The sequence below is a fragment of the Aphis gossypii genome, chromosome 2, assembly GCF_020184175.1.
Source record: "Aphis gossypii isolate Hap1 chromosome 2, ASM2018417v2, whole genome shotgun sequence".
NCBI classification, from domain to species: domain Eukaryota; kingdom Metazoa; phylum Arthropoda; class Insecta; order Hemiptera; family Aphididae; genus Aphis; species Aphis gossypii.
In genome coordinates this window covers 71,394,057-71,406,941 of record NC_065531.1, presented here as the reverse complement: position 1 = coordinate 71,406,941, position 12,885 = coordinate 71,394,057, and the positions used below count along the sequence as shown (strand labels likewise).

Sequence of the window (12,885 nt, the reverse complement as noted above, 5' to 3'; positions counted from 1 at the left end):
AAAATTTTATGGGATATTAGCTATTTTAATTAAATTTCAGTAAATTTATAATAAAGCACATTCCACTGTATAATTACAACATTAGAAAAAATAAGATGTTTATAATTGGTATAGAATCCTCATAAGTATATCTATCGAAACAAAACAAAATACATAGGTACTGTGATAGTGCGATATCTGATAGAATAAAATTCTGGATTTATTGGTGTTCAGGCTATCATGAATCATGATTAATAATGATTGATACAACACTTTCTAAACATTTAGAACTATCGTGTTTAGGTATTAATATGCACTAATTGCATCAATTAAAATGGAACATTTGTGTTTATTCGTTACAAAAATAAATATTTGAGACCAAAAATGTAATATTTATAAATTCAAACTTTTAAAAACTTACCTATGTTTCAATTATAATTTATAGATAAACAGGATTCGAATAATTATCTAAAATTAATGTTCTCAGATCGTTATATTATTTTAAATAATAATTCTTATGTATCTAGAAGGTAGATCAAGATCTAAAATCTGTTATCTTTATTTGTATATTTTCGCAATATATTGATTAATTTTGGTTTCAATTCATAAATAAATGAAATAAAAAAAAAATGTTTTATACCTAGTTTGGCTAGTTTTGTTTAAAATTTAAAGAAATGGGTCGATATTTGTATTACCCACTATAGGTGCACGTCATGTGTTATACCTAGGTATATATTTTTATACAAGTATTTTATATTTTGTATAAAAAAAACCTATAGTTTTGTCCATATAATAAGTCGATAATTCCTATCATACTTTTTAACGATAAATACAATTTGTTGAAAATTATATTATGCCAGGTTAGAAATAAAAAAAAAGCAGTAGATATCCTTCAGTCTATAAAAATTTAATTTTTATAAAAGTAACCATTTATTAAATCTATGTCCGTACATATAATTTTATTCTTAAATAAATTATTGGTCATTACTCATTAGGTTCTAAGCTTTAGTTATCAAAATTAAAGTTATTAATATTGAAAGTATATTTATGTATTATTCATTTGCATCTGAAATTTAGACAAAATAGATGCTGGCTTTTTTCTAAAGTCAAATTCATAATTCAAATAATATTTAAATAAGGAAATACTGAAATACATAATTAAATGTATTTAAATGAGAAAAAAAAGCAACACTAAAACATTGTTTTTTAAAAAAAAAAGATGATAAATGATACAAAGATCTTACATAAGAAATATATTTTTTATAGTTTAAGTAATAAGATTATAAGAATAATAATTAATAACAGTATTTAGTTTTTAGTTTTTATTTTACTGATTCATGTTAGTAGTTATAAGTGGAGGTTAAAAAGTAAAGTTTAGTAAAACATACCAAGTCCATTCAATGAACTCTCAAATTAAATCTTTAATTACATCTATTAAACGTAATGCCTGTACTTAACATGCACATATGTCCATAATATTGGGCATCCAAATACAATTATTAATCAAAGATCAACGACTCAAAAAATAAACACAAACATTAAATATTGTTTAGTTATATATAAGTTGAATAATACGGATACAAATCCCAACAATACTTTCTTCGGTTTAAAAAATATATATTCTATATATATATGAAAGTTGCAGATAATGTGATAATATTAAAGCATATGTAAGTAAAACACAATACAAAAGTTGTTTAAAAACATGTCAGATAAGAAATTACCAGTTTTAAAAAAATATTTAAAAATTATAAATATTCTGTGTTGCACAAATTATAATTAAATAAATCTCAAATTTTCACAAATAATTTTGCTTAAGATATTAAACTAAAAATGCATTAATAACATAAAAATTAAAATTAACATTTACTAATTTCAAATAAAACATTGCACCTATATTTGTACAGAATGTTTAAACTACAAAGATCATAATTAAAATAGAAAAATGTATTTAAATAAATAATTTATACCACTAATCCTCTAATAAAATGTAATATATTATCCTATTCAAATTCTTTCAATAATTCTAATATTCACCAATAATATTATTAAAATATAAAAAAAAAAATAATTTAAATAATAAAACCAATATCACAATATTTTTATAAAATTTTGTTGATCCTATTCCATAATATTTATAAGTATCATTATATATTTAATAGTACATATGCATGGAATGTAAGTGAAGAATGTCTCAATCGAAAAACATGAATTAAAAAATGACTAAAAACTTAAAAATACTGAAAATTAAAGAATATAATTGATACTGATTAGTTAATAATTTTACTTTTTAAATTAATAAATACAAATTATACATCTGGAAAAAATGTAAATACTTTCATGGTTTATACTAAAAAAAAATATATAAAATAGCTATATATTTAAATTAAATAAATTTATAATTCAATATTTTTAAAAGCAATACTTAACTGGTAAATGTCAATGTTTTAAAGGTGTTAGTCTTGTTGAGTGTACTTGATATTTATGTTATAGTACAAAATAGTTTATGTTAATTATTAAAAATAGTAAATAACTATCTACTATATATATCATCATACATATGAATTAATTATACTCTGACTTCACTGAGATATATCTTAGGAGTTTTAATTCCTTGTCATTATTTTTAACTTCTTAGAATATATCCAATAATTTGAATGGCTTATTTAATTATGCTATAAAGTAGCTTGTCCATGAAAAAAAAAACATTTAAAAGCTTATAACTATGTAAATATAAGTTCTCAGTTTTAAAAACTTTCTGAACAAATAACACTGTAAAATATGTTAGTTAGTTTAAAAAGTGTCTTTTGTGTTGACAATGTTACAGTCGTTGAATATCTTGTAGTGTTTCATGAAATTGGTTGATTTTGTGATATTTGTCTTGTAATTATAGACAAACTCAAGTTTCTGTTGTTGTTTTAGTGGGTTTAATAAATTGTATGTTTTTGTTGTATTATTTACTGTCCTGAAATCATAAATGAAACAAATTGTAATCTGACTAAAAAGGGTTTTGAAATTATAGTTATACGGTTACAGCAGTGATGTATATCATTATCAGTTAGGTATATTATTAGCACACAGTTGGTTAAAACTCATTTAATTCTTGTAGTATTTAAATTTAATAGAAAAATATTAATTTTAGAAAATTGTATTCAAATAAACTTATATACAGAAAAATTCAAGATAGATAAGAAAATTCAGCAGATCAACCAGAAGATACTAAAGATAGTTTTTATAAATTTAAAAAAAATAACCAATTAAGCAATTAAGTACATGCTATGTGTAAATTTATACATAATCAAATTAAAACTACCTAAATTCATGTGTGATATTATAATATGTATGGTTTATACTTTATAATAATTGAAAAAAATCGATCAATCTGAAAATTATACTTAAAACAGGGGTTGCCGTTTAAAAAAAAATAAAGTTTTGTAGCGCATGCACAAAATACTTGAGTTAAAATGATTTTGACTCATAAAAATGTATGATCTATAAGTCTAGTTTAAAATCCCGCAAACAGAATTGAAAAATATTAAAAGGTTAATGAGTGAAAAAGTGTACCCTGTTTACGGTGTATTTTTTAATACTAGTACAATTTTAATTAATATATATTATATACTGCGGTATTATTTTTTGTTGTTTTTAATTTGCATTATTATCAGGAAACGAAAGTTTAAAAACAATAATAAGCATACACATAAACTGTTAACCATAAATAATGAATCTTATTTAAAATTTATTGAGCCAGTTTATCATTCAGACCAGTCAATATTAAAAGCTAGACAAGATATGGAAATTAGGTAAGCAATAATTTTATCATGCTCACTTTGGCACAAAATAGTAATTTCCTAATTCTATTATTCTACATACTTGAAAGCAATAATAACCCATGAAATATAATTAATAAAATATTGAAATAAATATTATAATTAAAATTGTTTATATTACTTCAACATTTTTTATGATTATTTGTAGTTTTTATATGCTAATAAGAATAATTATCAAACATTCAAATTTATTTAATTAATAGTTTAAGACAAACTAATGAGTAAAAAATAATAGGTAAAAAATTCTATTATATACTTAAATTAAAAAAAATCAGTCTAGTAAATTGACACAATTTAAAAGATGTAAGAACATGCTCAACATTTTAATTTAATATTCTTAGCCTTAATAAAAAAATGTTCATGAGTTGTAAAGATTATGGAATATTATTTAAATTAAATACATATTTTGCAATTTTTAATTGTGAATTGTAACTATTCAATGGTCTAAACAAAAATATTGTATTTTCAAAATTTTTATGGAATACTCAAGCATTAATTGAATATTCAAAATCAGTATATTTAACACAATAAAAAAATATTTTGTGTATGCATATAGTATTAGGGGATATTCTTAAACATAATATATATTGTTCTAGTATTTTAGCTTACTATGTACAAAATAATAAATTATGTTTATTTATGTAAAATATAAGCATATACATATGCCCAACATTTTTAATTGAAAAAAAGATGAATTCTACACCACTTTATATGATTTTTTAGTTAATTAACTTTATTGCATGTACTTACTTCTTGTATTCACATGGTATCAGGTTTCATACGTTTACGATTTGGTTCTCTAGGTTCAGCTTCCATTACTTTTAAACGACTGTTGTATACTTTATGATCATTTAAACACTAAAAATATTTAATCAAAAAATGAAAACATTATTTTAAAACAACAATACTGATATTTTTTTGTAATATTACATTAATAGCTCGTGTAGCACTTTCCAAATTATCATAAGTTACATAACCATAATTCTTTCCTTCAATAACATTAATATTTCTTAATCCTTTAAACATTTTAAAAGTATCCTCTAATAACCGCATTGGAGGAATAATTGGTTTACACACAAAAAATAATCTAAAACATACATAAATATAGATGAAATAATAAAAATAGATAAATATTAACTGGACAAATTGTATAATAATAAAAATATTAGATTTAAGTTATTTACTACCTGAATGAATTATCTGATGATGGCAAAAGGACTTTTTCATTTCCTCTTTTTGGTGCTAATGGTGAACTATAATCATCCGCCAAGCATAAAGAAGCTAAATAAAAAGTTAAAATGTATTAATATTAATAAATAAATAATAGTTATTTGTTTTTACCAGATGTCATACTAGCATTTTTAATCACGGCTAATGCTTTATTGACAGTACTAGAAAGCACTTCAATATCTTTTGAAATTTTATTTGCTATAGGATCCACTGCTGATGAAATAGATCTATAATTATATTATAAATTATTTATTAGTTAATATTACATTATTAAACTAAATTATCATACATAGGAGTACTACTAAATTCCAGTATTATTGGATGACCCGGTGGGTATTCAAATCCATTAATTCGATTTACAGCATGTTCAGCTGCTGCAATACTATTATAAATAACTTGATATATCTTCTTATCGTACATTTGCTAATTTAAAAAAATATGAAAAATAAAATTTAGTATCGGATATATACTAACACTTGGTAAATAAACTGCCTATATTATTTTCAATGTAAAATTGTTTAATGAGTATTATCAGGATTTATGACACAAATAATGAATATAATATAAACACTAAAATTATTACAGTAATAATTAACTAATTTTAAAACATTTTTCCATATTATTATACTTACTACTGTATCTTTCAAAGACTAGTTAATAGTTATTCAAGTATAATGTAGCAACCAGGGCCGGATATAGGCGTAGGCAACGTAGGCACAAGCCTACAGCGGTAAAATTTATATTCATATATAGAGGCGGCATATAAGAAAAAATAATAAAACAAGAGGCGGCAATTTTGATCTTTGCCTACATATAAAAATTTGCTTGCACCGGCCCTAGTTGAAACATAATATTCTAGAAGAGTTATATTCATAGGCGTGAGTAGATATCGTTATCAGGGTCAGCAAGAGATTAATTCGGCCCATTATTAAAATTTACCATTAAAAAAACCAACCCATAGTTTTACTTTTTTACTATTGAATATAAAAATTAAAAGTGTATTGGTGATTTGTTTTTTGGATAAAAAGTTATACAGTAAGGTACTAAGGTGTACTTTGCCACAAGCTTATCATTAATATTTATTATTTATAATGTAATAAAATCAACAAACATTAATAAGAATACAAACTATAAAGTATATATTTTAAACATAATTATACTCTAAATTGACTGAATCAGTAGGTATAAAACTAAAGATGCATATTAAAAAAAAAAATCAAATGGGTACATAATTAAAGTTGTAAATGAAATATTCAATATTCACCAAATTTGGTAGCCCTAAAGAAATTCCAGAGACAGCATATGCTACCTCTGCTGCCCTATTATTAACTATAACATACTTATAATAATTCCAAGTTTAAGGGGGAAAAAATGTTGTTATCAATAACTTAAAGTTATTTAAAGATAATTATTATAATATTTGTTCAACTATAATTAAATTGTTAATAAAATTAAAAAAACATTATTTTTTGGTAATTCAATAAAATCAATTGAAGACATGTGCCAATTTAATTTACTATTATGTAAAATTTTAAATTAGTATTAAAATGTAATTATTATTTTTTTTTGTAAATAGTAAATTAAATACATTTCAATAAATACATAATATATTTTATATTTATGTACAATGTATATTATGTTAATTACCTGTCTTGATAATTCTTTAACTAATTCCAATTCAGGAGCAATATTCATTATTTTATAAACTTCATTATACGAGACAATTGATGAAGTATAAGCAGTTAATACACTAGGTTCATCCCGATGTTGATGAGATGGAGGAGCAAGCAGTGAGTAACTACTAGTTGGATCTATAATAAAAAATACATTTTCAGTTATTTAAACTATAATAAATAGAACATGTTTATGTGAAAAAAAAAATTAAATACTAATAATATTAAAAAAAATATTAGTATTTTATATTATTATTAATATTTAATTGTTAAATTATCATACGGGATATCAAGAAATGGGTAAAATTGTTTTCAGTACAGTAGAATCTCGGTAATCTGACAACTATCAGACCACGCTACTGCCGGATTAACAAAAACGTCAGATTAGTGGAGGGTTCATATCAAGATGCATTTTTACTTATTGAATTTTACATTAGTACTCATATTAAAAATGAATAACCTTATTGCATTTTATTATAACATACATATAATACATACATACTATGTTTAATTAATCTTTTGATGGGACAAGTTTAAAAAAATTATCAATTTGTTTTTGTATTTTTGTTTACAATAGTAATTTTTAAGTTTATTGCCAGATAAATATAGGTTAATATAGCCGGATTAGTTGACGTATCGGATTACTGAGGTTCTACTATAATTTTAAAAGTTCTAAAAGTCAGAATTATATAAAACATAGTCAGACTTGAAAGTAAAATCAATTTAAATGAATAGCATTTGCATAGGTAGATTATTTTTATTAATTTCCTTACAAATCATTAAGTTAATTTTGTCTTGAAACTATGACACAAGATATAATATAATAGAAAATTTTAAAACTTAAAAACAAGACAGAATTATACAATGTTGGACAAAAAAAAAACAATATCATAAGTAACTAACAAATGGTTATTGATTTAAGTTTATGAAGATTGTATTTATAATTTATAAGTCTTATGCTTTAATATTTATTCATCAAAATCGTTAATATCTAATTGACCAATATATTATATAACTATTATGATAATTTATATTAAATAAAACTAAAACTAAAAATTATAGACAAAGATTGAATATTTAATTGTTGTGTAAATTTAATACCACTTACTAATTTTTTGAATTCAAAAATTGTATTTATTTTAATAACAAGTTAATTGAATCAAAATAATAACATGGATGACCCTCCTACATTCATTATAAATACTAATTAAATTGATTACAAATTTAGATAATAATGATGATAATATACTAGATATTTATATTGATTTACTTTTAGAATCAACATGTCTGGGATAAGATGGAGGATATGCAGATGGTCCATCATCATGTTTGGGTTTAGCAAAAACAGCTTTATAATTTGGTCCACATTCTTCAATAGCTAAAGCAGCAGACGAAGCCCTAGAAAATCAAACTAATTACATTATATTTTCATGGATTTAGTATAAAATATTTTGTTTTTAATTAATAATGGTTTTTACTTTGAGTAAGTTATAAAAGCTATTCCTTTAGATTCTCCAGTATCTTTATTTGTAACTATATGAACTTTCGAGATTTCTCCATATTGACTAAAAATATTTTCTAAATCTGATTCCTTATCAGTTTTTGGTACAAATACAAATAGTCTATTATATTCCATTTCTGAATTATTTCTAATATGACCAGGACTATTGAAAAATAACAAAATAAACTTTAAAAAAGCATCAAATTTAATATAAATATTATTTATTTAGATAATATCTATTAGGTAGCTGATACTAATTAAAACCAAACATAATTTGTAATATTCTAGTTAAATATTATAAATAATGATCAACCTGAAAAGAAGCTGATTTAATAACAATTACATTAATATTAGGTAATTATAGAGTACCTGGTGGCCATTAAGACTTTCATACGACGATTTGATGATTCTATTCTATGTCCATTCATTGCTTCAATAGCTTTAAAAGCCTCTGATGCTTTTGAATATTTTATGTATGCAACTCCTAAAATAAATAATCATTGTAATGTTTTTACTAAATGGATAATTGATTTGATGAAAAAGTTTTAATGTCACTATTAAACTGATTACCTATGTATAAGGAATGAATGAAATGCACTTAAATTAAGAGGAGTAAAAATTAAACTAACATATAAAGTATATTATAACAAAACTATTTTTATAAAATAAATACAATTTTTACTAGTTTTTTAAACCATAAAACAGTGGTACAGTTGAGATTTAAAATAAGTAAGACCAAATATTACCTTTCACACTGTCAGTGTTGCGGTCTTTTACAATGTAAATATTTTTTACATCACCAAAATTTCCAAACATCTCTTTAAACTCATTTTCAGATATTGGGTGATTTTTGTCATATAATATAAATATTCGAGAATTTTCTGGGTCATTATTATCATTCTGTTCATCTTTCATTTTAAAAAATTACGTAAAATAAAATATGTAATATATGAATAAAAATGTTCAAAGATGTGAGATCAAATATAAAATTACTATAAAAGTTCAAAGTAAGAATAATAAGTAATTCCCATTAAAAGCTAAATATTTTATGTGGCGTCTTTTATCACTAATCGCTATAATCAAGTTAATCAGTATGACCAAATAAAATAAAGAAAACATGGTAAAAATGTTGACATGTTTATTTACAAGTTTACAAGTTACAACCACTAAGTAATAAGTATACCGTTTAATGTTTATTATTGTTATATTATTTTTTAAGATGACTGGATTATGTTTATCGTTTATGGCATAGGCCATAGACCTTAACTAATAAATAATAATAGTTAATAGGTCTATGGTTTATGGGCACAAATACCGCAATTTTCGAGGACTGAAATCCTATCTTACATAATATTGTATTATTAGTAGGATTATTTTCAAATTCATCTAAATTAATTAACTATTAAACTCTTATTTTATACCTATTATACAATTTTTTCTCATCTTACGTGCCGAATTTTGAAAATAGTTAGATGCACTTTTTTGGTTAGTTTATGAATTCGGACGAAAAGTCCATTTTAAAAAAAGTTGAACAATAAGTCCGGATTCATTTTTTTATTTTCAGACAAAAAGTTCAAAAATATAATTAATAGGTAATTAATTTCTATATACGCCACTGGTCTATAGTGATATTTAGTGGCGGAGGCTGGAGGGGTATAGAACAATTTGAAGTAATTATAGCTTCATATCTAAATTAATCTAATGTAGGTAAGTGGTATAATTTTAATATCTCAAAACTATAATTGCCATGACAAATATTATAGTTAGAGTTAGGATATTAATGATCTAAAAACACACAAAAATGCCCTAAAAAAAAATGCAAAAATGTCTTAAAAAATTGCAAAATTGCCCTAAAAACTTCAAAATATGTACTTAAAATTATATAAAAAGTCTTATTAAATAAGTGAAAAAGTTATTTATAATTAATATTTTTTATTATAGATATGGGTGTAAATGTGTAATTATAGTAATTTAAAATAATATGAATTATAATATTAACAGAATAATAAACCATAGACAATAGCAGTATACATTAAGATTTTAAACATTATATAAAATTATTAAAAATAAATCAAAAAGTAAAATAATATAGTGTAATAAAAAAATAAAAAAATTGCATTAAAAATATTCTCATTATTACCTATAATTCATATTGCATTGTTGCACTGTACAATCAAAACACGAATGCTGATCACTACTCACAATTTAGTTTAGGGCCGTATTATCGCTTAGGCTGTTTAGGCTAAAGCCTATAGTGTAGTAAGCGCCAAGCGGGTAGTGACCTCAGGTACTTGCACTGCATGCGTTACACACATATATATATAATATATATTCCTCTGGAACGCTTGTCGGTCGTACGTCAGTAGATGGAGTTCGGATAAGTAATGAGTAGAACACAACAATTTGAGTTAGTATAATGTATAGTTTATTATGTTAAGAAAAATATAATTGTTTAACAATATTAAATACATTTGAGGACAGAGTATAAATGACTCTGACCGAGAAATAGTTAATTTAAGACTGGGATCTAGACTAAATTTAGTGTAGGTACAAGCGGCGATGTTAGGGCGCGGCCCAACGACTAACCTAACCTGGTGATCTGTATATACCTATACTAAATCTCCGCTGGACGATTGCACGGTAAAGAATGGAAGTGGATCAAGGAAGCCGAAATTATAATGAGATAGTAACTTGTCAAAATTGTGATTTACTGTTGTACTATTATTTTGCACGGATAAATGGTTTACTAATAATTTCATAGAATTGTAAACTGGTTCACCTATTCCATATTCCTACATGCGTAAACAACAAGCCAATAAATTATTGTACTATGTGTTTAACTTTCATAAATATAGTAAAACGATTATATGCTAGTAAAGTGACTATGTCGGTTTACTACAACCCTATGCGTAAACAACAAGTCCATATATTTACTATTAATATGTGTTAACCATAATTAATAGTAAAATGACTGTGTACTAGTAAAGTGACCACGTCGGTTTACTACACTAGCTAGGGTGGAAAATGTTAACTACCACGACGACTACAACATAGACAGGACTAGAGAGCCTATATAATATAGGCTCTCTAAACAGGACGAACAACAATTTTAACAAAATAACAAACCGGTAGGTATATTTCTATTTTACTGGAGCGCGGACTTACCTAAGTTCGTATGTTTCGAAAAACGAGCCGTCTTAACTGCCGCTACCCCAACCACCGTATGGCATGAAATTGAACTTCCATACAAATAACATTGAAAAACTACACATTTTAACTTAACATAAATCTGGGATAAATGGTTGTATTGCGTTAACTTTGGTACCAACATTTTTGTTTTTTTACGTACTTAAAATTTATATTTACCAAAAATAAAATTATAAATTATCTGAAAATCATTTATTTACTCATACCAATTGCATATAATTTCTTGCCATACTGCAGGAGTCGGGTAACCGGCCTGTTTAGTCCGCGCTCCAGCATATTCTTATCTATCTCAGTGTAGTAAACCGACGGAGTCGTTTCACTATTTTTTTCTATTTTAATTAATTTACATGACCTTCGTATGCAAATACTTTATTACCAAACTCTTATAGTCGTACGTAATCAATTTTGCTGGCGATTTCTAAGAATCAAGGCGTATGTGAAGAACAATCACAAACAACCTTTCGATTTAAGAAGTTGATTTAACAAACAAGCCGTACGCGTACGCATAAATTACAAATGCGCACGCCTTGACGTAATAGCACAACAACAAGTCCAACCCAGGGTTAATTAACTTTTGGGTGTAAAACCACTTTTCGCAGCTACAATAACAATAATCACTGACTCGCCTTTTTGTCCATCTCCTAGTCTCTATCATGTACAACCAGAGGGTACAGAGAACCATTTAAATACGGGTCTCTGTCCGTCTTAGAATTAGAATTAGTTTACATCTACATAGAACTAGTCTATGACCAAATTTTAGATTAACTATTTTCTCGGGCAGTTACTTAACGTGCTGTCCTCAAATTTATATACAATTTTTGTAACAAGTATAACTTTAACTTTAATAAACATTTCTATTAACATTGTGTCTTGTCTCACTTTTAAAAACCTAATCCTTTCCGACCAAACTGGTCCAACTGCAGACGTCAAGCACTCATTTATAAACGATAGTGAGAGATCACTACATCAGTGTTGGCGTTTGCTACACATTAGGACATTGGGATTTGATGTACACTTTTATTCTTAGAGTTGAATATTTGTGATAACTATTATAGCATGTATACAGGGCCGTATTACCGCTTGGGGTGTTTAGGCTAAAGCCTAGGGCGGTAAATTTAAACTGTCGAAACGAAATAGCAAATTTTATCTATGTAAATTAGGTAGTAAATTTATTTAAGCCTATGGGTGGAAAAACCTTGATCCGGCCCTGCAATAGTTCCTTTTATTGCAATTTAATTTAAGCACGTAAATTAATATGTCTAATGTCTAAAAAAAATATGTCAATTTAATCTTGTTTATCGGATTTATTCCATACAATTTATAAATATATACCTATAATATTCGATAAGAGTAACGTTCGATAAGCATCTATGATCGGCGTATGTCTGAAAGAGCACTTTTATGGTTTTTTCTGTTATCTATGAACTGTTATTAGAATATGGATAAATTGGTATAGAAATCAGTG

The 12,885-nt window shown here is 24.8% G+C and overlaps 1 protein-coding gene across 1 annotated transcript; it reads right to left on the bottom strand.

Moving 5' to 3' along the window:
* Positions 1 to 1,375: 1,375 nt before the first annotated feature.
* LOC114124674 (RNA-binding protein 45) lies at positions 1,376 to 9,259 on the bottom strand. The gene is made up of 11 exons (XM_027988000.2): positions 8,960 to 9,259; positions 8,583 to 8,697; positions 8,191 to 8,376; positions 7,983 to 8,110; positions 6,687 to 6,850; positions 5,329 to 5,462; positions 5,151 to 5,266; positions 4,997 to 5,090; positions 4,740 to 4,896; positions 4,560 to 4,667; positions 1,376 to 2,944 (listed from the first exon to the last, which is right to left on the bottom strand). The coding sequence occupies exons 1-10, from the start codon at positions 9,126 to 9,128 to the stop codon at positions 4,569 to 4,571; spliced, it is 1,362 nt and encodes a 453-aa protein (XP_027843801.2). The 5' UTR covers positions 9,129 to 9,259; the 3' UTR covers positions 1,376 to 2,944; positions 4,560 to 4,568.
* Between the last annotated feature and the right edge of the window lie 3,626 nt (positions 9,260 to 12,885).

Excerpts from the sequence above, each read along its gene's own strand:
- LOC114124674 (XM_027988000.2), bottom strand. The coding sequence starts at position 9,128 with ATGAAAGATGAACAGAATGATAATAATGACCCAGAAAATTCTCGAATA. Across the intron at positions 5,267-5,328 it reads GAATTTAGTAGTACTCCTAT|ATCTATTTCATCAGCAGTGG; the intron begins GTATGATAATTT and ends ATATAATTATAG. Across the intron at positions 4,897-4,996 it reads TCATCAGATAATTCATTCAG|ATTATTTTTTGTGTGTAAAC; the intron begins GTAGTAAATAAC and ends TGTATGTTTTAG.